This window comes from Helianthus annuus, chromosome 16 (assembly GCF_002127325.2).
Source record: "Helianthus annuus cultivar XRQ/B chromosome 16, HanXRQr2.0-SUNRISE, whole genome shotgun sequence".
NCBI classification, from domain to species: Eukaryota; Viridiplantae; Streptophyta; class Magnoliopsida; order Asterales; family Asteraceae; genus Helianthus; species Helianthus annuus.
In genome coordinates this window covers 194,051,132-194,077,814 of record NC_035448.2, presented here as the reverse complement: position 1 = coordinate 194,077,814, position 26,683 = coordinate 194,051,132, and the positions used below count along the sequence as shown (strand labels likewise).

Sequence of the window (26,683 nt, the reverse complement as noted above, 5' to 3'; positions counted from 1 at the left end):
ACCGTTCTTAACTAATATGAAACATTATGATATAATTACCGTGCCACCCCCTCCAAACTCCGGTTATCATGTCCAGCCACCTCTCGGGCCACCTACCATTTCCGGCCAGTTGGTATGAATTAAGAAAAAAAAAAAGATCAATCCATGACCATAACAGATACTACGATGCTTATTATAGATATAGACTTCAAATATCCACGAACATTATTATTTTCACTAACTTCATATTATTTATTTATTTATTTATGAACATATGGGAACCGAATCAGAACACACACACTGAGTCACTGATTTATTCTGCTTTCTTGACGACAAGAACAGGGCACTTGGCATAATTGACACAGTAATTGCTGACACTCCCCAAGAAAGCCCTGCCGATTATAATCAACAAATTGTTTACAAGTTAATATAAATGCAAATGGGCCTGGCGAAACTAACCCATTAATCTCATTTTGGGTCCTAATGGGTCATAATAACAACTTCCTGGGTTGTTTTGGGTTTAGTGTTTAATTTTGATGGGTTAAAATCAAATGATGAAAAGGCAAGAACGGGTCAGTGCGGGTCAAGAGAAAAAAATAAACGGGTGAAACTGGGTCGAAGGAGAAATTGAACGGGTCCTTGAATTGCATCTGAAGAGTGAAGCTTGAAATCATCTCTGTTCTCGATTGCATCTAAATCGTGGAAATCGCATCTGAATTCATCTAAAATTCGACCTGACCCGAAACCCGTTCTGACCCGAAACATGTTCTGACCCGAACCCATTCCAATCCGAACCCATTTAAACCAAAACCCGTTTTGACCCGAACCAAAACAACCCTTTTTTAATTGACCCGTGACCCGACCCGACCCAACCTGTTTGCCAGGTCTAAATGTAAACACAAAAGCTATAATATAATAATAATTATTATTAATATAACAAAAGAGGGTGTCTTAGAAGATAGAAGTAGTGACTAAGGGGGTGTTTGGGTTTGCTTATTTAACTTAAAAATGACTTTTTGGCAAAAAGACTTACTGACTTATAACTTATCCAAAATGAGTTTTTAAAAAAAGTGTTTGGATGAGCTTATGAGGTGGGGACAAGGTAATATTTAATGAAAAGTTAAATGGAGTTTAAAAAAGTCAAGTTTTCCTAGCTTTTCAAAATGATTTTTCCGCCTTATACAAAAATTTGTTTTAAAAAGTTCTTTTCACTTATCCAAACATTATTTTGACTTATTGACTATTTCACAAGCCGGGCCTAGGGGGCGGTGTGAGGGACCGGCGCCGGCCTTCGCCGGGCCTAAGCCGGCCCCCATACGCCTTGGTCTAAGACACAATCTCTATTATTTTATTGTTTTTTCTTTGCTAAACCTCCTAAGACACAATCTCTATTGTTTTATTGTTTTTTCTTTGTTAAATTTACAAAAATGCCATCCAATGTTTTTTATTCTTTTTGTGTATTCAACCCTTCAACTTTTCGCATTGCCACTTACATCCCCTCAACTTTCTAGAAACTTTGTAAAATGTTATTTTAACCCCCCTAACTTTTACGTGCTTATTTTATGTACCTTGGTCAAATATAATAAGTTTCCGTGCTTATATTTATGCACGTTTTTGGTTGGTTTAACGAGCCAGGTTAAAAATAATACGTTTTCACTAGCCGGTAAAAATTCGGGTTACTTTACGTTTCAACTCTGCTACAATGCGTGGTACTATTCTTTATCGTAAAAAACACTATTTTCTTACGTGCTTATTTTTAAGTACGTTTTGTTATAAATCCAAGTTGGTTTATGTTGTGACGTAAATTTTCTCGGCAATGAGTCAGGTCATATATAATACGTCTTCATGCTTATTTTTATGTGCGTTTTCAGTTGGTCTACGTTTGACGTAATTTTCGTTTGAAAACGAGTCAAGTCAAATACTTGATGGTATAAGTTCGAGTTGCTATAAGTTGTGACACCGCCGCAACTCGCGGGGGGTCAAAATACTAGTTATAAAACACAGGCTAACTAACCTAGTAACAGCCCCTCGGCCATGACTGCCGACCACAAGCAACTGGATGTTTAGTTCGGCTGCTGCATCGCATATAGCCACTTTAGGGTCTCCTATTTCTGTCATTCCTTCTGCTGTGATCTGCAAGTAACAAAATCTAAATTACTGTATTTGTAAAGAGTAATTTTGACAAAAACTATAAGTGGAATGGAAGTTGTAACCCCGTAACCGGCGCAGGTAGCTTTAGCTTTGTTTAGCAAATCAAGAGCTGCCTTAGTCTCACTTTCTTTAAGCTCTTTTATCAGCTCAGCTGCTGCAATTGCCAAAAACAATGCAATAGAAATCAAAACCATTTCATTCTTAAAGAGTATTACATGTTAACAATATTATATGTAGGTATATATAGTCTCAGACGAGTGAATCTGAACATGACATAAGTTTTCTTGGGTTAACCCAAAATTTCATTTTATCTTTTTACATATTAATAATAATCTAAAGGGGATCACAAATTTAGAGAAAAAAAATATTTTATCTTTTTACATATTAATAATAATCTAAAATCACAAATTTAGAGCAAAAAGTTCAACCGGTTAGAAGGGTCGACTCATGAACCTGTTAGGTCAACTCGAACACAACTTGTTTATGTAAGATTAAATATATTATGTTTAATATTTAATCTATAGCCATCTTAATCATTTACATTATAGAGATCAAAATATATAATAACCTATTAAATAATTAGTTGGTAATTGTTGATGGACCATATTACCCTTAGTAACTAATTAGGTTTCCTCCTGGGTGCTTATATAAGGAGAGTTATGTGGAGGTTTAGGGGTTACTCAGTTACACAATTCACACACCCCATTAGTCATAACATCATCACGAAACCTCCTCTCCATAACCGATACCCTTTTCGGTTTCTAAATCCCCATCATCAGTTAGCATCCTAAGGAGGAACCAGATCAAGATGACAGGCATGTCGAACTCCCTCACTGGATTCTCCTCTGCACTATCTGCTGTGACAGGTATGATTTATATTGTTTTCCTTCATGAACAAACAGAACTGAACCAACATGTGGTATCAGAGCATATGTTGATTAGTCAGTTCTGTTTTCGTATCCATAATTCTGGGATTGAAACTTGGAAAACGGAATTTTGAAACCTTATGAACTTAACAGCCGTTTCGAGTCATGAACTTCGACTCGAAATCTTTGTTTTCGTGAAAAATAATCATGTGTTCATTCGATTTTAACTGGGTTTATGTTTTACAACCGAAATCTGTTTAGAAGTCTTAAAAAATTTCAGGTTTCGGGTTCCATAATTTTATCTTTTATGATTAGGGTTCATCATGTTCATGAGAAAATTCGAAGATTTCTATTATGTTTTGGAATGATTTAGGATTAATGGGTGTTTTTTCCATGTTTGATCTAATTTTATCTTTTAATTTTATTCGAAACTGTTATTAGATAAACAGTTATTATTTTTCGAAATATGTTGATAAAATTAGATCACTTTAAAACAGGAAATAATATCCCATAATTCCTTAGATTTCGAATTTTCGGTTATGATATCACAATTAACAGCTGTTAACGAGGTTGCTACTCGCAACCATGAGGTTGCTACTCGCAACCATGAGGTTGCTACTCGCAACCATAACGTCATCACTCGCAACCATGAGGTTGCTACTCGCAACCATAACGTCATCACTCGCAACCATGAGGTTGCTACTCGCAACCATTACGTCATCACTCGAGACCATGAGGTTGCGACTCGCAACCATAACGTGATTAGTCGAGACCGTAGTTGCGACTCGCAACCATAACGTGATTAGTCGAGACCGTAGTTGTGACTCGCAACCATAACGTGATTAGTCGAGACCGTAGTTGCGACTCGCAACCATAACGTCATTAGTCGAAATCGTGGTTGCGACTCGCAACCATAACGTCATTAGTTCGATCCGCGCTAACGGGTAGTTTGCTATTAAATAAATGGTTTTGTAATTTACTTAGTTAATTAATCAGAATCAGATAATGTTTTACAAAACCAGAATAGCTTAACTTGAATGAGCTTTTGATATATCATTTCTGGCCAAAGCTGACTTGATACATCTACTTATCATTCAAGTATTACGAAAGCTATGCTAAGTGTGCATCATAAGCATGAATGTTTTAATATCTGGCCAAAGCTGATTTAATTCTTTCATAGATGGCATACTTAGCAAGTGCATAACTAAAGTGATTGTTTCAATTTCTGGCCAAAGCTGATTTGTTACAACCACTTTGCACATATGCTTAAATGATTACACTTCTGGCCAAAGCTGTTTTGTTTTCGTTTAAGTAGAAATTTTTAGTTAAGTCTATTATTTTGATGTTAGTAATAGACATTATCACAGCTTCATTATGTAAAATGGTCATTATTTTGCCTGCCTTAGTTTAACGTGCCCATAGATCACATTAGTTTTTCTTCCTTAGTATCATAACTTGCTCATCTTAATTTCCACTATCAACACCCAACTGCGGGATTCCACCTTTGACTGGTGATAACTTTGCTGCTTGGAAGGATGCTCTCATGCTTACTCTCGGATTGCTTGATTTTGATTATGCTCTAAGAGAGAAAAAGCCAGCGGACCTTACCACTCAAAGTACTGCTGCTGAGCAGTTAACTCATGAAAAGTGGACTAGGTGTAACCGCATGTCTCTCATGTTTATGAAGCAATCCATAAGCAATGCAATCAGGGGAGCTATTCCTGATTCTGAAGATGCTAAAACCTACTTGGAACATGTGGAGGCTCAGTTCAAAGGGACGTCTAAGGCGCACGCTAGTACTCTTATTCTTAAGCTGGTGACAACTAAGTATGATGGGAGGAGCGGCATTCGCGAGCACATCATGATGATGAACGACATGGCCAATAAGCTGAAGGGGCTGGAAATGGAAATCAGTGATGGTTTCCTTGTTCATTTCATCATTACTTCGCTTCCTTCTTCTTTTGAAGCATTCAAGATCAACTACAACACTCAGAAGGAAAAATGGACGATGAGTGAGCTGGTCGCTATGTGCGTACAAGAGGAGGAGCGCATGAGGATGGATCGCACTACTGATGTTGCCAATTTCACTACCTCCAATCCTAAGAAAAGGAAGCACAATTATCAGAGGAAGGATGCTTCTAAAGTCCATAAGTCTAATCCTAACCCTAATGCAAGTGCACCTTCCAGCTCTAAGAACTCCTTAGGCAGTATCCGCTGCAAGTTCTGTAAAAAGACAGGACACATGTGTCACACCCCGATTTCCACGTGTCTCACCGGTGGGCCCGGTGGGGGATTACCGTGACGATGTTGGCAACAATATAGTCAAACCACACAATTATATAATGCACAGCGGAAGCATAATTTAAATATATAATTTCAACCTCTGATTGTAATATCAAAATGTATTACAGAAGTTGAATATCCACAGTGGATCGTAAATACAGATAATTATTGTTCCATTAGATACTGCAATCAAGCTTGCGAGGCTTATCCCGACGCTAGGGAGCTAATACCAGCCAATTACGTTTAGGTACCTGCACTTAATCTTTTTGGGGAAAATACGTCAGTTTACACTGGTAAATACATTCAACTGACACATTTGAAAATGTTTATTAAAATTGATTTGAATGCACAAGGCACAAACTCTTTTATAACTTGGGAAAATTCATAATGATCTTGTGAACGTTTTACATGTTCTTTTATGCGTTCAGTAGCCCGGGTCGTGCCGGGTTAAAGATTTATAGACACACCACGTTTGCGTAAAACCGTAGTACAGAAACCAACGGCTACGTCTTTTAGTTTTAATGTCGACACTTTATACCGGGTGTACGCCTACACCGGGATGTCGATGGTCGTGGCCATTTCGTAAAATGATGCCGAGGATATCCGGGACAACGGTCATTAAACCCCCCAAAGGCTTATAAGCAACAAAACTGTTTAAATGAGCCGATCATATTTAATCAATTAACCACCTAAGCGATGGAATTATATAATGCTCAATCAAGCGGTATTAATATACCGTAACCCAAGCCCATATAGGGGAAATAAGTCAAAAGTATTTACCTTTGCAAGTATTAATCCTTAATTTAGATCAAGTCACCGATAGCTTTTACTGGGGCTCCTAATCTGGAACGAAGGTTTTAATTAACCTCTTAGAATCCTAACGGTCCTTGTATTAGCCGTAGCTTAAACCGGTTGATTCCGATATATAGATATGGTTAATTCGCACGAAAAGGCGAAAACCGAGAATGGAGTATGATTTGGACCCAACAAGTTCAGAGACTTGTTTTATATGGGTTTATAGTTCATACTCTGGATTTTGGGGTTCAAATAATATAATTTGACCCATATCGGCTATTGCACGAAAACTAGTTCCGTGGGCCGTACCGTGTGCGCAATATAGGCGAAACGGTTAACCATAAGGGTCGTACGCTTATTTCCTAAGTCAATTATGCCTTAAAAGTATTTTGGTATCAGTAGGATACCTTCCGTGACGCCCGTAACGAGTTTAAGTTGGTAATATGCCCCGTAGGGGCTTTTCGGTCATTTTAAAGACTTTAAAAAGGATTTTCGAGTTCTACAGGGAATCTGAGTTTCCTGAACAGCTTATAGAGCTTAAAATACTTTATTCATTATTTAAAACCAGTGGCAATTGGAATCGGGTCAAAAGACCTCGTAGAACTCTCGTTTTGGCCAAAAAGGGCATATTCGGTATTTACCGAACCGTAGCCATAACCGCAGGTTATGAGCAAGGTAAAAATTATTAAAAATCTTTAAAATTCCCAAAATATTATTTTACCACAGTGGGTAAAAGTTTTGGTGACGAAAACTTGGGTTAGATGAGCGTTATGCTAATTGCGCCGTTAATTGTAAAACTTTCTTAAAAGTGCGCCTTTTAGCATAACTCTCACTCTAGACCTCGGATTGACGTGAAATTTCAGGGACATGCTTATAATTTAATAAGCAAGGTTTTGGTCCGTTCACGTGTCCGAAATACTCGTTTTAATTTTAAAAGGTCGTTACGGTAAACTTTTAGGCGAATGACGGAAATACGTAAAAGACTCGGATAACTCATGAACCGACCACAGAGGCTTATACCAACATGTGACCTGGTCCTAAGAGAGTCCTAAGGTATATTTATACCTTACTAAAACGGGTCAGAACTGAAGTCAAAGCAAAAGTCAAACTTTTGCGACTTTCGGCTCCGAACCGGTTCTATATAGCAAATAATCGATTCAAACGAGCGCAAACATGTTTATATACTTATTATCATGTTTTATGATTATCAAAACAGGTTCCATAACATATATATCACAGATTATGCTTAAATTGCTAAAATAGCTTTCTGTTGACTTTTTAACCGCACGTTTGACTCGACATTTGACATAGTTAGAGTGGTGGTCAGGGGGAACCATTTTAGAGGTTTAATACCCACATAAATACCAACTCAAAACTACTTTTGATTCGTCATAAGACTGAATCATTTGCAAGATATTGCAATGACAACCGTTAGTTACGACGGTTGCGTTTATAGGCTATAACTAAGGAAATGTGGAACCAAAATGGTTATGAACGACTTACAGAAGTTAACTCTTGATGAGAGAACAGAAGGGAAAGCTAGAGAGCTCTTGAATGATCAGTTATAAGTGTTTTTGAGTTGTGTGATTGGTAATGCACAAGATGTGGCTATTTATAGCCAAAGAAGGCAACTCATGATCATTTCAAGCACTACTATCAGTCCAGAGCTGATGGGTAGTTGTCCCCTACATGTATGGGTCATTTGTAGGGTGCCCATGCCCCATAATTACATGCATAATCGTTCACAAGTTCCAAAAGCCAAGTAGTTACCATTTTTCTGCATCTGGGCACTTTACGCGACCCGCATGGGAGTTCCCATGCTCTTTTACGCGGGTCGCCTAAAGGTTAAGAATCAGACGCGTTATTGAGGAGGCTCGCGGCCCGCCTCAACTTATGTTGAAACTTAACGCGGGTCGCGTGGGGTTATATTTTCAGAATTTTCAAATCTTTTTATAATCATTACAGAATCGGGCCATTAATAACGAAATCTTTCGTAATGATTCACCTGGCCTTTCGGTTCTGAAGGGGTAACTTTGCGGTTTGGCCCTCGGTTATTTACCGATAGGGGCCTCATGTTAATTACCCGCATTATTTAGTCCCCGGTTTATTTATTAATTATATTGGAAAGCCTTAACTTTCACTGTTGACGCTTTTAACCCTTCTTCTACGAATTCGATCGTAACTTTCTCGTTTCATATCGAAACTTCGCGAAATTCATATATATTATTTTAGTGAGGGTATAATACCGTTACAAAGTCTTGGGAACGTTAAAGGGTCACTCAGAGGTATTATTAAACATGTTGACACAGTTAACCCCTGTAGTTTGTAATCTCTCACTTTCTTCCGCGTTTTATATTTGTACGATCTATAATTTATTCGTTTGAAGGTTTAAGCATTATTTAGGGATACTATACAGTATATTTACCCTTGTTGACATTTATATCCCTCGAATTTATATACTTTCAAGGTTTGTCAAAATTAGTCCTTTATTTATTATAGATGCCACGTGTAAACAAATGACACGTGTTAACACATCATTGGACACAAAAATTCGAGGTGTTACATCCTCACCCCCTTAAAATAAATCTCGACCCGAGATTTACTCAAATAAATAGGGGTATTTTTCTTTCATTGTAGCTTCGACTTCCCACGTATATTCAGGACCTCTACGAGCATCCCATTTGACCTTTACAATCGGTACGTGCTTTCTGCGAAGCTTCTTTACCTGTCGATCCTCAATCGACAAAGGTTTTTCTATAAACTTTAAGCTCTCATCTATATGCACATCTGTGTGTGGAATCACCAACGATTCGTCGGCGAAGCACTTTTTGAGATTGCAGATGTGGAACACATTGTGAATTCCATCGAGCTCTTCAGGCAAGTTTAGTTTATAGGCAACTGATCCGACTCGTTCAATGACCTCAAAAGGTCCTATGTATCTCGGACTCAATTTGCCCTTCTTGCCGAAACGCATCACCCCCTTCCAGGGTGACACCTTAAGTAATACTTTTTCACCCACTTCGAAGTGAAAATCCTTACGCTTTGGATCAGCGTAGCTCTTCTGCCTATCACGGGCAGCCTTGAGACGTTCCCGGATCTGGACAATCTTGTCCGTTGTCTGGAAAACAATCTCTGGTCCCGATAATTGGACCTCTCCTACTTCCGCCCAACAAACAGGCGATCTGCATTTCCTACCATATAATGCCTCAAAAGGCGCAGCCTTTATGCTGGTGTGGTAGCTATTATTGTAGGAGAATTCGATCAGGGGTAGGTTCTTATCCCAGTTACCACCTAAATCGATCGCACATGCACGAAGCATGTCTTCTAGCGTTTGGATAGTACGCTCACTTTGACCGTCCGTCTGTGGATGGTAAGCCGTACTAAAATTTAAACGCGTGCCCAAAGATTGCTGGAAACTCTTCCAGAAGTGTGACGTGTATCTAGTATCCCTGTCGGAAATAATAGACACAGGTATGCCGTGTAAGGCTACAATCTTATCAACATATAGTTGGGCTAGCATATCGGAGCTATACGTCTCCTTGATGGGTAGAAAGTGAGCTGATTTAGTCAGCCTATCCACTATGACCCATATTGTATCATTTCCTTTCCTGGTTTTGGGTAACTTGGTTATGAAATCCATAGTTACGCATTCCCACTTCCACTCGGGAAGTTCAGGCTGTTGTAGCAAGCCAGACGGCTTTTGGTGCTCGGCTTTGACTTGAGCACAAGTCAAGCACTTTGCTACATGGGCGGCTACAGACTTTTTCAAGCCTATCCACCAATAATTTGCCTTTAAGTCTTGGTACATTTTATCAGCACCAGGATGGACTGAGTATTTGGAACTATGGGCTTCCTGAAGAACAACATCTCGTAGTCCCCCATATATCGGAACCCATATACGTCCATTCAGCCTAAGAATTCCATCCTTGCTAAGAGTCAACTGCTCTTCAGTTACTCCCAGCTTTTCATTTGGATAATTAGCTCCCAATACAGCCTCACGCTGCGCAGCTAATATCCTTTCCATCAAATTATTTTTAACTTCAATGCTCTTGGCATTGATTCGAATGGGTTTTACCCTTTCTTTTCTGCTTAATGCATCGGCGACTACATTCGCCTTGCCGGGATGGTACCTGATTTCGCAGTCATAATCATTCAGGGTTTCCATCCAACGGCGTTGTCTCATGTTCAACTCCTTCTGGTTGAACAGGTGCTGGAGGCTTTTGTGATCAGAATAAATCACAAATTTAATACCATAAAGGTAGTGCCTCCACAACTTAAGTGCAAATACAACGGCACCCAACTCCAAATCATGGGTGGTGTAATTCTTTTCATGCACCTTTAATTGCCTTGAAGCATAGGCAATCACTTTGCCCTTCTGCATAAGTACACACCCCATGCCTGTGTGTGATGCATCGCAGTAAACTACGAATTCATCTGTACCCTCAGGTAAGGTCAACACAGGTGCGTTACTTAGCTTCTGCTTCAGTATTTCAAAGGACTCTTGCTGCTTCGGGCCCCAAATGTACTTTTCTTTCTTCTTGGTCAAGGAAGTCAAGGGCGCAGCAATCCTTGAAAAATTTTCAATAAATCTCCGGTAGTATCCTGCTAATCCCAGGAAGCTACGAATTTCGGTAGGCGTCTTTGGCTCTTGCCAGTTCATGACCGCCTCTACCTTAGCGGGATCCACTTGGATACCACGCTCACTCACAACGTGTCCTAAAAACTGAACTTCTCGTAGCCAGAATTCACATTTCGAGAATTTGGCGTAGAGTTTCTCACGTTGTAGTAATTCGAGAATGCAACGGAGGTGCTTCTCGTGGTCAGCTTGATTCTTGGAATAGATAAGGATATCGTCGATGAAGACTATGACGAATTTGTCCAAGTATGGCTTGCAAACGCGATTCATGAGATCCATGAACGCAGCCGGTGCATTTGTGAGCCCAAAAGGCATCACTAGGAACTCGTAATGACCATAACGAGTCCTAAATGCAGTCTTGTGTACATCTTCATCTCTGACCCTTAGTTGATGATAACCCGACCTTAAGTCGATTTTGGAGAAGTAGCTTGCTCCTTGCAGCTGATCGAATAGATCATCGATCCTTGGTAAAGGATATCTATTCTTTATGGTAACTTTGTTCAGCTCTCTATAATCAATGCATAAACGCATTGACCCGTCCTTCTTCTTTACAAATAGGACAGGAGCTCCCCAGGGAGATGAACTAGGTTTGATAAAACCTTTCGCCAGCAGTTCATCCAACTGGGTCCTCAGTTCTTTCATTTCCGTTGGCGCTAATCTGTAAGGTGCTCTTGCTATCGGAGCTGCTCCAGGAATGATGTCAATTCTGAACTCCACTTGTCTATCTGGTGGCAAACCAGGTAGTTCTTCAGGAAAAACCTCGGGGTATTCAGAAATGACAGGAAGATCCTCGATCTTCGGCTTTGGTTCTTCAATTATCACCTGAGCCATGTAAATTACACAGCCTCTGTTCAAACACCTTGAAGCTTTCAGCATAGATACGTCTTCGGGCAATCCGTAATGCGTATCCCCTCGAATGGTAAGAGATTCACCACTCGGAGTCTTTAAAACTATTTGCCTTTTGCCGCAAATGATTTGGGCCTGGTTATGGGATAACCAGTCCATGCCTAGCACGATGTCAAAACCCGCAAGTTTGAAAGGAAGTAGAGATAAAGGAAAAGAATGGTTCCTAATGGATATTTCACATCCTTCTAGAACGGTAGAGACGGTTTCTATCGTTCCGTCTGCTAACTCTACATCGTATTTCATGTCAAGGGTTTTGATTGGCATATTTAGTAGTTGGCAAAATTTCTGGTCTACAAAGGACTTGTCAGCGCCAGAATCGAACAGTACTCTTGCAAATATATTATTTACGAGAAAAGTACCTGTAAGCACATTGTCGTCCTTGACCGCTTCCTTTGCATCCAAGCGAAAAACTCTCGCATTTGTCTTCTTAGTCTCTTCTGCCTTCTTGGCATACTTCGGGCAATTACTCTTTATGTGCCCCTTTTCATTGCAATTAAAGCAAGTTGCGTCCTTTATCTTTTTACACTCCACCGTCTTATGATCCTTGGACTTGCATAGTCCACAGGATGGAGTCTTTTGTTGCGACTGTGAACCAGACGCAAACCTACACTTCCCGGAGTGAGGTTTCTTGCAGACCTTGCAGTAAGGTCTTCCATCAGCTTGCCCCTCTTTCCTTGCCTCCGACCCTTTCTTGCCCTCACCGTTTCCACGGTGCTTTTTACCGGACTTTCGTGAGGTATCATCCTCACGCTTTCGCTTCTCAGCCTCCTTGCTCCTTTGTGCCCTCAGACGGACAGCATCAAGTGTAAGAGACAAGGAGAGGTCAGTAACTGACCTGAAGGTCGTTGGCCTAGAAGCCTTTACGCTGGCCTTGATCGCCGGCTCTAAGCCCCCAATGAATCGGGCAATTCTTCGTGGTTCTGGTGTCACCAGATATGGCACCAGTCGTGACATAGTGTTAAAACTTGTCAGATAAGTTTGACAATCCAGGTTTGTCATCACTAGTGAGACAAAATCAGCCTCAATCTTCTCAACCTCGTGCTGAGGGCAGTAGTTTTCTTTTATGAGGGTAATAAACTCCCCCCATGACATTTTGTACAAGGCAGACTTACCTGAAGCCTGCACCAGAGCTCTCCACCACGCCAGGGCCTCGCCCTTGAATGACTGGGACACAAACTTAACCACGTCCCTCTCAGCACACCCGCTGATGTCCACAATCGTGTCCATCTCGTCCAGCCAGGTGATACAATCAACCGCACCCTTCTCCCCTGTAAACTCACGGGGCTTACATGATACAAAGTATTTGTAGGTGCAACCCTTAGCGCTGGACGCATCAGTATATTCTCTATCGCGGTGAACGCTGTGCTCAGTAGACGAATGCTTGTCGTCATCTTTCTTGGGTTCAGAGGGTGGTTTGGAGTGTGTCTTTGGTTTAGAGGGTGGTTTTGACACAGATCTGCCTTGAGACTCAGTATTCTGACGATCAATAGCTGCCTGGACAGCATTGTTGATCAGAGCCTTTAGCTGTGCGCCTGTCAAATGTACTGACGCATTGTCATAGTCATCTTCATTCGTGTGGCTGTTCTCTCCATTGGGATCCGCCATTGTAACTTGAATCTGTTACAGAAGATAACAAAATTTTAATTTAGGAGATTATTACATGATTGTCTTTTATGACAATTTGTCAACCATGGTACAGGGACCATATTTGGTTAACTCATTAATTCATTATATATTAGGATTTGAATATCTCCTATTTCAACTATATAAATAGTATTGGCGGCATAAAGCCTAATCATGATGATGTTTTATAATATTAGCCGAGATTTCATAGAATCAAAGGCATAGAGAGTTGAACCGTAGTTCTTTTATCTCTTTCTGACAGAGAGTCATAGACTACTACTGTCTTTTGTCTTATAAGACAATTATTATGGCCCATAGGCACTACACCTCTAATGGATGTCTTAATATGGTTGGCCCGTAGGCACTACATCACTAATGGATGTTTTGATAATATTGGCCCGTAGGCACTACATCACTAATGGATGTTTTAATAATACTGGCCCGTAGGCACTGCATCACTAAATGGATGTTTTTATAATATTGGCCCGTAGGCACTGCATCACTAATGGATGTCTTTATAATACTGGCCCATAGGCATTGCATCACTAAATGGATGTCTTTATAGTACTGGCCCGTAGGCATTGCATCACTAAATGGATGTCTTTATAGTACTGGCCCGTAGGCATTGCATCACTAAATGGATGTCTTTATAGTACTGGCCCGTAGGCATTGCATCACTAAATGGATGTCTTTATAATATTGATCACCTTCATTGGTGATTTAACCCACGATTTATAAATCATTTAGTTGGGTTTTGAAATCCTTAAAGGATTATTGTGTAGGAATGACGTGCGTGATTATAACGAATCACATCTGCCATGAATGTTACCATGCGTACAGAGGTTAACAGGGAATCAGAATCCCTTTCAGCTAGGTCGTACCATCTTGACTGATCTTAAAAGACCCCAAGCTAGGTTTCACCCCCTTAAGATTCCTTATTAGGCAGATCAATATAAAAGGAATGGTTTTGATTTATTTTTATATCTATTAAAACAAAACTCATAACATACATTCCAAAATCTCAAATACAATTACATATTGCCCTAAACGGGTCTTTTAAATAGTACATACCTCCATAGAGGTTTTAAAATAAGTGACAAGTCCACGCAGGGACTAATATAGGATAGGTGTCCATGCAAGGACTAAAGATAAGTCCACGTAGGGACTGAAATACAATAAGTTGTCCACGCAGGGACTTATCTCAAAGTAGAAATTACAGTAGTACTACTATTAAGGGCTAGTGGTCACGTTTCTTCTTTTTGCCCTTTAGTAGATTCGCCAAGCCCTTGAGAAATCCTCGGTGGCTTTTCTTTTCTTCCTCGAACTCTCTCTCCACACGATCTAGTCGATGGAGTATTTCTTCCTGTTCAGGAGGAGAAAATCGTGGTTGTGGCGCTTGATGTGGAACTGGAGGTCTGGGAGGTATTGGATACCCATGAGCTGAGTAGTCCGGTGGTCCCATGTTTCCATGTGCTCCGTCAGGGTAGCGCGCATTATATCTTGCCGACACCACATATGGGTCGCGCTCATAGCCATAGTTGTATTGAGGTTGTGATGGTTCAAACGGGTTGTAAGCCGTTGGACCTGTGTAAGCTGGTATGGGTTGGTCATACCCAAATGGTGGCGAATTTCGTGCAGTAGGTGCGGAGTTCGCTTCTTGTATAGGACTTGAAGGTCCTTCTTCTTGTAGCGGCGGATAGTGGCTGCTACTTGAATGTCGAGGAGTGCTGAAGTGGTTTCCCCCTCCTCCTCGTGTAGACATACGAGCATTGGTCCTCCTACGCCTCGGCGGATCAGGTATTACTGGTTGTGCCGGTGGCGGAGGTGGTGGCGTAACTGCCTCAAAGCGTGAATCCTCAGAGGGATCCTGTGGATGTCTTGGTTGCGATGTCTGATGAGATGGTGTGTTGTACCACTCATGTCGGTCAAACAAGGCCATAAAGCTATCTGGGCCTTGATACTGCGGACCATGATATGAAGATCCATCAGATACTTCTATCGGATGCGTGGGCGTACCACGAGCTGGTTCAGTTGGATCCTCATCTTCCTCCATGGGATCTTCAGAAAAATGGTCTTGTGGCCCTAGTGGAACAAAACCTGAAGGTTCCTGTATGTAGTCAGCCGGATTAAACTGAGCTACGTAGTATGGAGTAGGGTCGTCATAATTCCGGTGCGATACCGAACGTTGTAGAGGTATGAAGGAAGGTTGTGGGTTGTTGGGATTATTTTCTGAATCTGGTCCAAAGGAGTGCCGGTAGGATGGCGTTGAGCTGTGCGAAGTGGAATGCCTCGCTGGTTCGTAAAGATCTCTTCGTCGTTGTGGCTCTTCGCTTCGTGTCATCGAAGGATGTCTTGTACCAGATGGTCCAGCTTCTTGATCGTGATGTGTCACGATTTCTCCCCGGCCTCTTCGTCCCCTTCCTCTTCCTCGGAATATAACAGGTGGCATTTTCCTGCTCCAAAACTTATTAAAAATCAATCGAAATAAAGACAAAAAGGAGTAATAATCCGAATTTGTCCTAAGTTCTTGTCTAGACTCAAGTATGTGCAATTGTGTCACTGAGATTAAACACAATAGGGTAGTGTTTAATTCACTCAATGTTGGCTCTGATACCAACCTGTCACACCCCGATTTCCACGTGTCTCACCGGTGGGCCCGGTGGGGGATTACCGTGACGATGTTGGCAACAATATAGTCAAACCACACAATTATATAATGCACAGCGGAAGCATAATTTAAATATATAATTTCAACCTCTGATTGTAATATCAAAATGTATTACAGAAGTTGAATATCCACAGTGGATCGTAAATACAGATAATTATTGTTCCATTAGATACTGCAATCAAGCTTGCGAGGCTTATCCCGACGCTAGGGAGCTAATACCAGCCAATTACGTTTAGGTACCTGCACTTAATCTTTTTGGGGAAAATACGTCAGTTTACACTGGTAAATACATTCAACTGACACATTTGAAAATGTTTATTAAAATTGATTTGAATGCACAAGGCACAAACTCTTTTATAACTTGGGAAAATTCATAATGATCTTGTGAACGTTTTACATGTTCTTTTATGCGTTCAGTAGCCCGGGTCGTGCCGGGTTAAAGATTTATAGACACACCACGTTTGCGTAAAACCGTAGTACAGAAACCAACGGCTACGTCTTTTAGTTTTAATGTCGACACTTTATACCGGGTGTACGCCTACACCGGGATGTCGATGGTCGTGGCCATTTCGTAAAATGATGCCGAGGATATCCGGGACAACGGTCATTAAACCCCCCAAAGGCTTATAAGCAACAAAACTGTTTAAATGAGCCGATCATATTTAATCAATTAACCACCTAAGCGATGGAATTATATAATGCTCAATCAAGCGGTATTAATATACCGTAACCCAAGCCCATATAGGGGAAATAAGTCAAAAGTATTTACCTTTGCAAGTATTAATCCTTAATTTAGATCAAGTCACCGATAGCTTTTACTGGGGCTCCTAATCTGGAACGAAGGTTTTAATTAACCTCTTAGAATCCTAACGGTCCTTGTATTAGCCGTAGCTTAAACCGGTTGATTCCGATATATAGATATGGTTAATTCGCACGAAAAGGCGAAAACCGAGAATGGAGTATGATTTGGACCCAACAAGTTCAGAGACTTGTTTTATATGGGTTTATAGTTCATACTCTGGATTTTGGGGTTCAAATAATATAATTTGACCCATATCGGCTATTGCACGAAAACTAGTTCCGTGGGCCGTACCGTGTGCGCAATATAGGCGAAACGGTTAACCATAAGGGTCGTACGCTTATTTCCTAAGTCAATTATGCCTTAAAAGTATTTTGGTATCAGTAGGATACCTTCCGTGACGCCCGTAACGAGTTTAAGTTGGTAATATGCCCCGTAGGGGCTTTTCGGTCATTTTAAAGACTTTAAAAAGGATTTTCGAGTTCTACAGGGAATCTGAGTTTCCCGAACAGCTTATAGAGCTTAAAATACTTTATTCATTATTTAAAACCAGTGGCAATTGGAATCGGGTCAAAAGACCTCGTAGAACTCTCGTTTTGGCCAAAAAGGGCATATTCGGTATTTACCGAACCGTAGCCATAACCGCAGGTTATGAGCAAGGTAAAAATTATTAAAAATCTTTAAAATTCCCAAAATATTATTTTACCACAGTGGGTAAAAGTTTTGGTGACGAAAACTTGGGTTAGATGAGCGTTATGCTAATTGCGCCGTTAATTGTAAAACTTTCTTAAAAGTGCGCCTTTTAGCATAACTCTCACTCTAGACCTCGGATTGACGTGAAATTTCAGGGACATGCTTATAATTTAATAAGCAAGGTTTTGGTCCGTTCACGTGTCCGAAATACTCGTTTTAATTTTAAAAGGTCGTTACGGTAAACTTTTAGGCGAATGACGGAAATACGTAAAAGACTCGGATAACTCATGAACCGACCACAGAGGCTTATACCAACATGTGACCTGGTCCTAAGAGAGTCCTAAGGTATATTTATACCTTACTAAAACGGGTCAGAACTGAAGTCAAAGCAAAAGTCAAACTTTTGCGACTTTCGGCTCCGAACCGGTTCTATATAGCAAATAATCGATTCAAACGAGCGCAAACATGTTTATATACTTATTATCATGTTTTATGATTATCAAAACAGGTTCCATAACATATATATCACAGATTATGCTTAAATTGCTAAAATAGCTTTCTGTTGACTTTTTAACCGCACGTTTGACTCGACATTTGACATAGTTAGAGTGGTGGTCAGGGGGAACCATTTTAGAGGTTTAATACCCACATAAATACCAACTCAAAACTACTTTTGATTCGTCATAAGACTGAATCATTTGCAAGATATTGCAATGACAACCGTTAGTTACGACGGTTGCGTTTATAGGCTATAACTAAGGAAATGTGGAACCAAAATGGTTATGAACGACTTACAGAAGTTAACTCTTGATGAGAGAACAGAAGGGAAAGCTAGAGAGCTCTTGAATGATCAGTTATAAGTGTTTTTGAGTTGTGTGATTGGTAATGCACAAGATGTGGCTATTTATAGCCAAAGAAGGCAACTCATGATCATTTCAAGCACTACTATCAGTCCAGAGCTGATGGGTAGTTGTCCCCTACATGTATGGGTCATTTGTAGGGTGCCCATGCCCCATAATTACATGCATAATCGTTCACAAGTTCCAAAAGCCAAGTAGTTACCATTTTTCTGCATCTGGGCACTTTACGCGACCCGCATGGGAGTTCCCATGCTCTTTTACGCGGGTCGCCTAAAGGTTAAGAATCAGACGCGTTATTGAGGAGGCTCGCGGCCCGCCTCAACTTATGTTGAAACTTAACGCGGGTCGCGTGGGGTTATATTTTCAGAATTTTCAAATCTTTTTATAATCATTACAGAATCGGGCCATTAATAACGAAATCTTTCGTAATGATTCACCTGGCCTTTCGGTTCTGAAGGGGTAACTTTGCGGTTTGGCCCTCGGTTATTTACCGATAGGGGCCTCATGTTAATTACCCGCATTATTTAGTCCCCGGTTTATTTATTAATTATATTGGAAAGCCTTAACTTTCACTGTTGACGCTTTTAACCCTTCTTCTACGAATTCGATCGTAACTTTCTCGTTTCATATCGAAACTTCGCGAAATTCATATATATTATTTTAGTGAGGGTATAATACCGTTACAAAGTCTTGGGAACGTTAAAGGGTCACTCAGAGGTATTATTAAACATGTTGACACAGTTAACCCCTGTAGTTTGTAATCTCTCACTTTCTTCCGCGTTTTATATTTGTACGATCTATAATTTATTCGTTTGAAGGTTTAAGCATTATTTAGGGATACTATACAGTATATTTACCCTTGTTGACATTTATATCCCTCGAATTTATATACTTTCAAGGTTTGTCAAAATTAGTCCTTTATTTATTATAGATGCCACGTGTAAACAAATGACACGTGTTAACACATCATTGGACACAAAAATTCGAGGTGTTACAACATGCAGAAGGAATGCCCTGACTTTAAGGAGTGGCTGGCTAAGAAAGGTAACGATTATTTTATGATACTTGAGTCCTATAATTTAAGTGTTCCTGCTAATTCTTGGTGGTTTGATTCTGGTTCTATGGTTCATGTTACCAATTCTACTCAGGGATTCCTTTCAATCCGGAAGCTGGAAAGAAACCAAAGAACGCTTAAGGTTGGGGATGATCGAGAATTAGAAGTGAAGGCCATTGGAACATTACAATTAGTTATGAAAACTGGTTTATGTATTAAACTTTATGATACCTTATATGTTCCTGAGGTAACTCGGAACCTTGTATCAGGACCAAAGTTAGACATGGACGGTTTTATTGTTTCCCATGGTCATCGCCAACTCTCTATCCATTATGATTCTGTTCTTTATGGTACTGGTGTTCTGGATGGAGGTCTCTATAGATTAGAACTAGATGATGGCTTTTCCAAATCTTTGTTGTCATATAACATTAATGAATCACTCACAAAGATGGAAGAGAAACGAGACTTAGAGACTTCATCCATGTTGTGGCATCAGCGTTTAGGCCACATTTCAAAAGAGCGATTAAATCGTCTCGTAAAGGATGAAGTCTTACCTCCTCTCGATTTCTCTGATTTTGGAACATGTGTCAAATGTCTTAAAGGTAAAATGACATTAGCGAATAAGAAAGGTGCCACTAGGAGCTCTAATTTATTAGAACTCATTCACACTGACATTAGTGGTCCCTACCAAATCGCTGGCATAACAGGACATACTTCATTTATCACTCTTATTGATGATTATTCTCGTTACATGTACTTGTATCTTATTAAGGAGAAATCTGAATCTCTAACAACTTTTAAAGATTATAAGGCTGAAGTTGAAAAGCAATTAGATCGTCAGATTAAAGTTGTGAGATCAGATAGAGGCGGTGAGTATTATGGAAGACATACTGATGTGGGTCAAGCTCCTGGTCCATTTTATGAGTTTTGTAAGGGCCAGGGGATTGTGAACCAATACACCATGCCTGGTACACCTCAGCAGAACGGTGTCGCTGAAAGAAGAAACCGTACCCTTATGAACATGGTGCGCAGTATGTTAGCCAACACTAACTTACCATTATTCCTCTGGACTGAAGCGTTAAAAGCAGCTGTTCATATACTCAATAGAGTTCCTTCTAAGTCTGTCCCTAAAACTCCTTATGAACTTTGGACAGGAAGGAAACCGAGTCTTAAATATATGAAAGTATGGGGCTGCATTGCTGAAGCAAAACTTTACAATCCTTTCCTAAGGAAACTTGACCCTAAGACAGTTACCTGTTTCTTTATCGGGTACCCTGAGAACTCTAAGGGTTATCGTTTCTATTGTCCTTCCCATGTCACCCGTATTGTTGAAACCAAACGTGCCGCGTTCCTGGAGGATTTCAAGGTCAGTGGGAGCAGTACCAACCCTTACGAAGAATTGCAAGAAGTACAAGACGCGGGGGAGAGAGACTCGTCGCTTACCATTACTCCGATTACTCCTCTTGTACCCAATGCAATTATTACACCTGAAGCTACTGCACCAACTCCAAATTCACCTCTACAATCAGAACCCTTTATACCTCATGACGAAGGCACATCAAACGCTCAAAACCAAGACAACGCTGAACCCGATAATCTACTCAGGAGGTCATCCAGGCAAAGAAGGCCTCCTAATTGGGATGATTATGTTACCTACCTGACTGAAATGGATCCCGGAAAGCTAAATGATCCTATCTCTTACAATGAAGCCATTAGCAGTGATCAGTCTTCTGAATGGAATAAAGCAATGATTGATGAGCTTGATTCCATGAAGAAAAATGACGTTTGGGATTTGGTAGAATTACCCAACGGTGTCAAACCCGTAGGATGCAAATGGGTGTTCAAAACAAAACTGGATCCGAATGGGAACGTTGAACGCTACAAAGCGAGATTGGTTGCAAAGGGCTACACTCAGAAAGAGGGAATTGATTATCAAGAGACGTTTTCACCTGTCTCTCGTAAAGATTCATTAAGGATCGTCATGGCCCTAGTAGCTCATTTCGATTTAGAGCTGCATCAGATGGACGTTAAAACCGCTTTCCTTAACGGAGATTTGGACGAAGATGTTTACATGAAGCAACCTGAAGGCTTTGAGCCTGAAGGTCAGGAGCATCTAGTCTGTAAGCTGAAGAAATCCATTTACGGGTTAAAACAAGCATCACGTCAATGGTACCTCAAGTTTGATGAAGTCATGAAGAAGCAAGGTTTTATGAAGAATCAAGTGGATCAATGCACCTACCTCAAGATGAGTGGGAGCAACTTTACTATACTTGTCCTTTACGTTGATGACATTCTATTGGCAAGTAATAGTTTAGACATGTTGCATGAGTCGAAGCGGTTACTCTCGCATAACTTCGACATGAAGGATCTCGGAGATGCGTCTTATGTCATTGGCATCGAAATTCACCGAGATAGAAACAAAGGGATCTTAGGATTGTCCCAAAGGGCCTACATAGATCGTGTCCTTACACGGTATAACATGCAACAGTGCAAACCCTCCGTCGCTCCAGTAGTTAAGGGAGATGTTTTCGGTTCGTTTCAGTGTCCGACAACAGAGGTTGAGAAGGAGCAAATGAGCCAGATACCTTATGCATCAGTAGTCGGGAGCTTGATGTATGCTCAAGTCTGTACTCGTCCAGATATCGCTTATATTGCTGGAATGCTAGGCCGTTATCAGACTAATCCTAATCCTGGCTTAGATAACTGGAAAGCAGCTAAGAAGGTACTTCGATATCTGCAAGGGACGAAAGACTATAAGCTGACTTATAGAAGAAGTGATCATTTAGAAGTGGTGGGCTATTCTGATTCTGACTTTGCCAAATGCAAAGATGACAAGAAATCCACTTCGGGCTATATCTTTATGTTAGCAGGCGGCCCTATCTCTTGGAAGAGTCATAAACAACAGTTGACCACAACTTCCACAATGATGGCAGAGTACATTGCTGTCTATAACGCAACCTGTCATGGAATGTTGATTAGGAACCTGGTCACTGGACTCAAAATTGTTAATTCCATTTCTAGACCATTGAAGCTTTACTGTGATAATTCAGCTGCCGTTAGTTTCTCGAACAGTAACAGTTCGACTGGAGCTGGTTTATATCTCGATACGAAATATCTATTTGTACGTGAACGTGTTGAGGAAAATAATCTTTGTATCGAGTATATTAGTACTAAGGATATGCTTGCGGATCCGATGACTAAAGGTCTCCCTCCTAAGGTTTACGAAGAACATGTTCGGAATATGGGATTATGTAAAGACCTTATTTGAGCATATTGTACTAGCTTATGTTTTATGTTTAATGAAATTTCCTCAAGTTTGATTTTGTATGTCTATTAGAATATGTTCAACCGGTATAATGGCATATAGACAAATAAAAGTTACAAATCAAACAAAGGGCTTACGCGTATTTTGATCATGACGATTAGGTTTTAAATTAAGGCTATAGTATGATTAATGGGGGTCCTGAGTCGCATAATGATTCAACGGCTGTATTTTTCTGCTATAGTACTTGTTTAAGGCTAAAATGGGTGTTAACTCCTGATCAGGCTTAGCTAATACTCATAGTAAATGATTACTCGGCTAAGTGGGAGAATGTAAGATTAAATATATTATGTTTAATATTTAATCTATAGCCATCTTAATCATTTACATTATAGAGATCAAAATATATAATAACCTATTAAATAATTAGTTGGTAATTGTTGATGGACCATATTACCCTTAGTAACTAATTAGGTTTCCTCCTGGGTGCTTATATAAGGAGAGTTATGTGGAGGTTTAGGGGTTACTCAGTTACACAATTCACACACCCCATTAGTCATAACATCATCACGAAACCTCCTCTCCATAACCGATACCCTTTTCGGTTTCTAAGTCCCCATCATCAGTTAGCATCCTAAGGAGGAACCAGATCAAGATGACAGGCATGTCGAACTCCCTCACTGGATTCTCCTCTGCACTATCTGCTGTGACAGGTATGATTTATATTGTTTTCCTTCATGAACAAACAGAACTGAACCAACAGTTTAGCTAAACGTGTTCATAGGTTCAATGTAAAACTGGCTCAAACTCATTTAGACTAAAAACAAATTCACAAATTTTTTTGTTAGGTTTGTGACAAGTAAACTTCACAACACTACTTTAGGCAATCAAACAAGTATCCATTGTATCATGTTTAAGCAAGCCAAAATACTTGATGGCGAAAATGCCCTTAAAGTTTCGAATGTTATAAAAAAACAAGTTTGATTTTGTCCTTTTATAAAACCCTTGACAAAATATTTTTTATCTGATTTAATACGCGCAACCAGATTCGTGTTTAGTTGGCCTATATAGTACTATACACTAGTACAATATGAGTAATTAGGGCGAGGTGGCTGACCGCTTAGAACCCATTTACCCAAGGTCTCAAAATATTTAATTTATCGGGACAATTACATATTTCCCCTTAAAAAACTGCGTGTATTTACCCAACTTGAAATTAAAATTGCATACATCCCCTTCCTTAACTAATATAATTGCAAATTTACCTATTTTGATTTATTTTATTAAAAAGAAGTTATATAATGATTTTTTTACCCTTATTTTTACTAAAACTTAAAAAAATACAAATTTATTCATTTTTACTAGTCTTTGTGGATTTTTCACAATTCTTTAAAAAAATACATATTTATTCATTTTTACTAAAACTTAAACACTGAAATAAACCACTAAACTAGTAAAAATCTACAAAAACTAGTAAAAATGAATAAATATGTATTTTTTTAAGTTTTAGTAAAAATAAGGGTAAAAATAGGTCATTATATAACTTGTTTTTTATAAAATAAATTAAAATGGGTAATTTTGCAATTTTATTAGTTAAGGAAGAGGATATATGCAATTTTAATAGTTAAAAAGTGGGATATATGCAATTTTAATTTTAAGTTGGAAAAATACGCAATTAAGCAATTTTTTAAGAGGAAATATGCAATTTTCTCTAATTTCTTTATATATCTTATATAGTTTTAAACAAATGCCTATAATTAAATTTAAAACCTAATAATTTTTTTTTAAATCCACTAATGATTAATCTTTCCATTTAGTTTGGGCCCGTTTAAACAATTAAACCCATTTGTCAGTTAACCCAATTACCCAACCAAACTCAATAATGTTTTAAACCAAATAAAATATTACATTTATCGTTGTATATTCTAAAAACCCATTTTTGCTACTTGCACGAACTCATGAATTCTCAGACACGCCATGAAGAAAAATTAGAAAAATATAAAACAAAGAGATTTACTTCCCCATGAAGATGCATACAAATAGCCGATATCAACCGGTGTTCGGGCCGTATAGATAACAACTTCTGAATCTACCAAGGTAGATCTAAGAGTATTAAGGGCCCAATTAAGAGCATGATGACTGTACTCACTATCATCAATGGCCACCATCACCTTATTCTTCATGCTGGCTGCAACTTCAACCTCCTCTTCTGCCATCTTCACAAACACAACACTCTAATGAAGGTTTTTTAAGATCTTGTGAAGACCAAAAGTTAATGTTTTTAATATTAAGGTTTTTATTTACGTAGGCAAGCGGTTGTATTTGTATTTTATGCTCCATCTGATCTCACTTTTGCAAGGGGTGTGACATCTTTCTTTATGTGTTGTAACCTGCTGAGAGTGACATGTCATCCTTTGTGTTATGTTTGTTTGTGATATGAGCTTATTTGTTTGCTTATGATTCTTTGTAGGCCCATTTAGAAAAGTATCAAATCCAATCATGGAAAATGGACCCTAAAGGACATGTCCTAATGGGTAATGAGCCTAATTGATTAGGTTGCGTTGGGCCCAGTAAAACTTTCAAAAGAAAGTAAGAAACAACATAACATCATATCATATCAAAAGAAACTCACTTAAATAAAAACTTAGTGATCCAAAAGACCACCCCACCATTCAATTTAGGTAGGTAGTAGAGGCTTTTGCCTTTTAGTGCGAAGATTACAGGTTAATTTTTGGCACGGGATAGATTAGAGTTATTTTGGTGTAATTTAGAAGTAGAAATAGAGTAACTACGTGTGGTTAAAAAAAGAAGACCACCCTTTATGAAGAAGCCATGAACGCGATGAAAGGCTATGTTGGCGGTGAAGGAGGCAAAGCCCATGACCGTCGTATTGTGCGACCATCTCTGTGGGCCATTTTTAGCGGATGGGTTGGTTGGGTGCATCCATGCGGACGTCACACGGAGGTGAGGGCCGGGTCGTTAAGAATTTTTTTTTTTCAATAAACCGGGAGGGAAGAGAGAAGTAGATGTTGCAAAAATTAGCGAGGAGAAGAAATTAGAGGTATTGTAACACTAGATATATTTTAATCACTCCCAAACACGTCACATTAGCTCCAAATTAAATTTTCACCTCTTTCAAAAAAAAAAAAAAATTCCGTTTTTCCAACGCAAAAATCATTTTATCTCCTAATCATTAACATTTGTTATATATTTTCATCATCAAATGATTTGCTATAAAAATCAAATTTATATAAAATAAATTAATTCTTATAGATAGTCAATTCTCTTTATCTTTAATATATACTAGGCCATAAGCCCGTGTATTACACGGGGTTGAATAAATAATTTTTATATACTAAATAATAAAACAATATATATCTTTAAAACCTCATTTAATGTACGGGTTGAATAAATATGATTTTATATATTAAATAATAAAAAATTATATCTATAAAAACCATATTGTACGGGTTGAATAAATGTAATTTTATATACCAAATAAAAAATTTATATCTTTAAAACCACGTGTATTATACGGGTTGAATATATGTAATATTGTTTACCAAATAATAAAATAATATGTATTTAAAAAACCTCATTTATTACACGGGTTGAACAAATGTAATTTTATATATCAAACAATAAAGAAATACATCTTTAAAAATATGCACATTATGCGGTTTGAATAAATGTAATTTTCTGTACTAAATAATAAAAAATATATATCCTTAAAAACCTCGTGTATTGTACGAATTGAATAAATCTAATTTTATATACCAAAAAATAAAAAGTTATATCTTAAAAACCTCATGTGTTTATGGGTCGAGTAAATGTAATTTTGTATAGCTCATGTGTTATATGGGTCGAGTAAATGTAATTTTGTATAGTGAAAATAAAAATATTTAACATATTAATACAAGTTTGGTTTTCGTGATAAAAATAGATTATTCTGTTGTTGCAAAATTTGTTAACGAAGTCTCAATAAATTTAACCCTTTATTTAAAACTCCGTAAATGTATAAATGATAAATAATATTAGTTAATTTTATTTTATGTTTCGTAAAATTTATTTGATACCAAACTAAACAAAACGTTCAAATATAATTGAA

General features: G+C 38.8%; 1 protein-coding gene across 2 annotated transcripts; it reads right to left on the bottom strand.

Annotated features, from left to right (window-relative positions):
* Positions 1–186: 186 nt before the first annotated feature.
* On the bottom strand, positions 187–24,892 carry LOC110915131 (universal stress protein A-like protein). 2 transcript variants are annotated; one of them, XM_022159773.2, is made up of 4 exons: positions 24,593–24,892; positions 2,193–2,284; positions 1,994–2,112; positions 187–371 (listed from the first exon to the last, which is right to left on the bottom strand). In XM_022159773.2, the coding sequence occupies exons 1-4, from the start codon at positions 24,789–24,791 to the stop codon at positions 293–295; spliced, it is 489 nt and encodes a 162-aa protein (XP_022015465.1). In that variant the 5' UTR covers positions 24,792–24,892; the 3' UTR covers positions 187–292. The 2 variants fall into 2 exon arrangements, with proteins under 2 accessions (XP_022015465.1, XP_022015466.1); XM_022159774.2 differs by having other exon boundaries at positions 24,725–24,862.
* Positions 24,893–26,683: the final 1,791 nt, after the last annotated feature.

Bases quoted from the DNA above. Each gene is read 5' to 3' on its own strand.
- LOC110915131 (XM_022159773.2), bottom strand. From the start codon at position 24,791: ATGGCAGAAGAGGAGGTTGAAGTTGCAGCCAGCATGAAGAATAAGGTG. The intron at 2,285-24,592 runs GTAAATCTCTTT...TGGCAATTGCAG, and splicing joins GTATGCATCTTCATGGGGAA to CAGCTGAGCTGATAAAAGAG. The intron at 2,113-2,192 runs GTTACAACTTCC...TGTTACTTGCAG, and splicing joins CTACCTGCGCCGGTTACGGG to ATCACAGCAGAAGGAATGAC.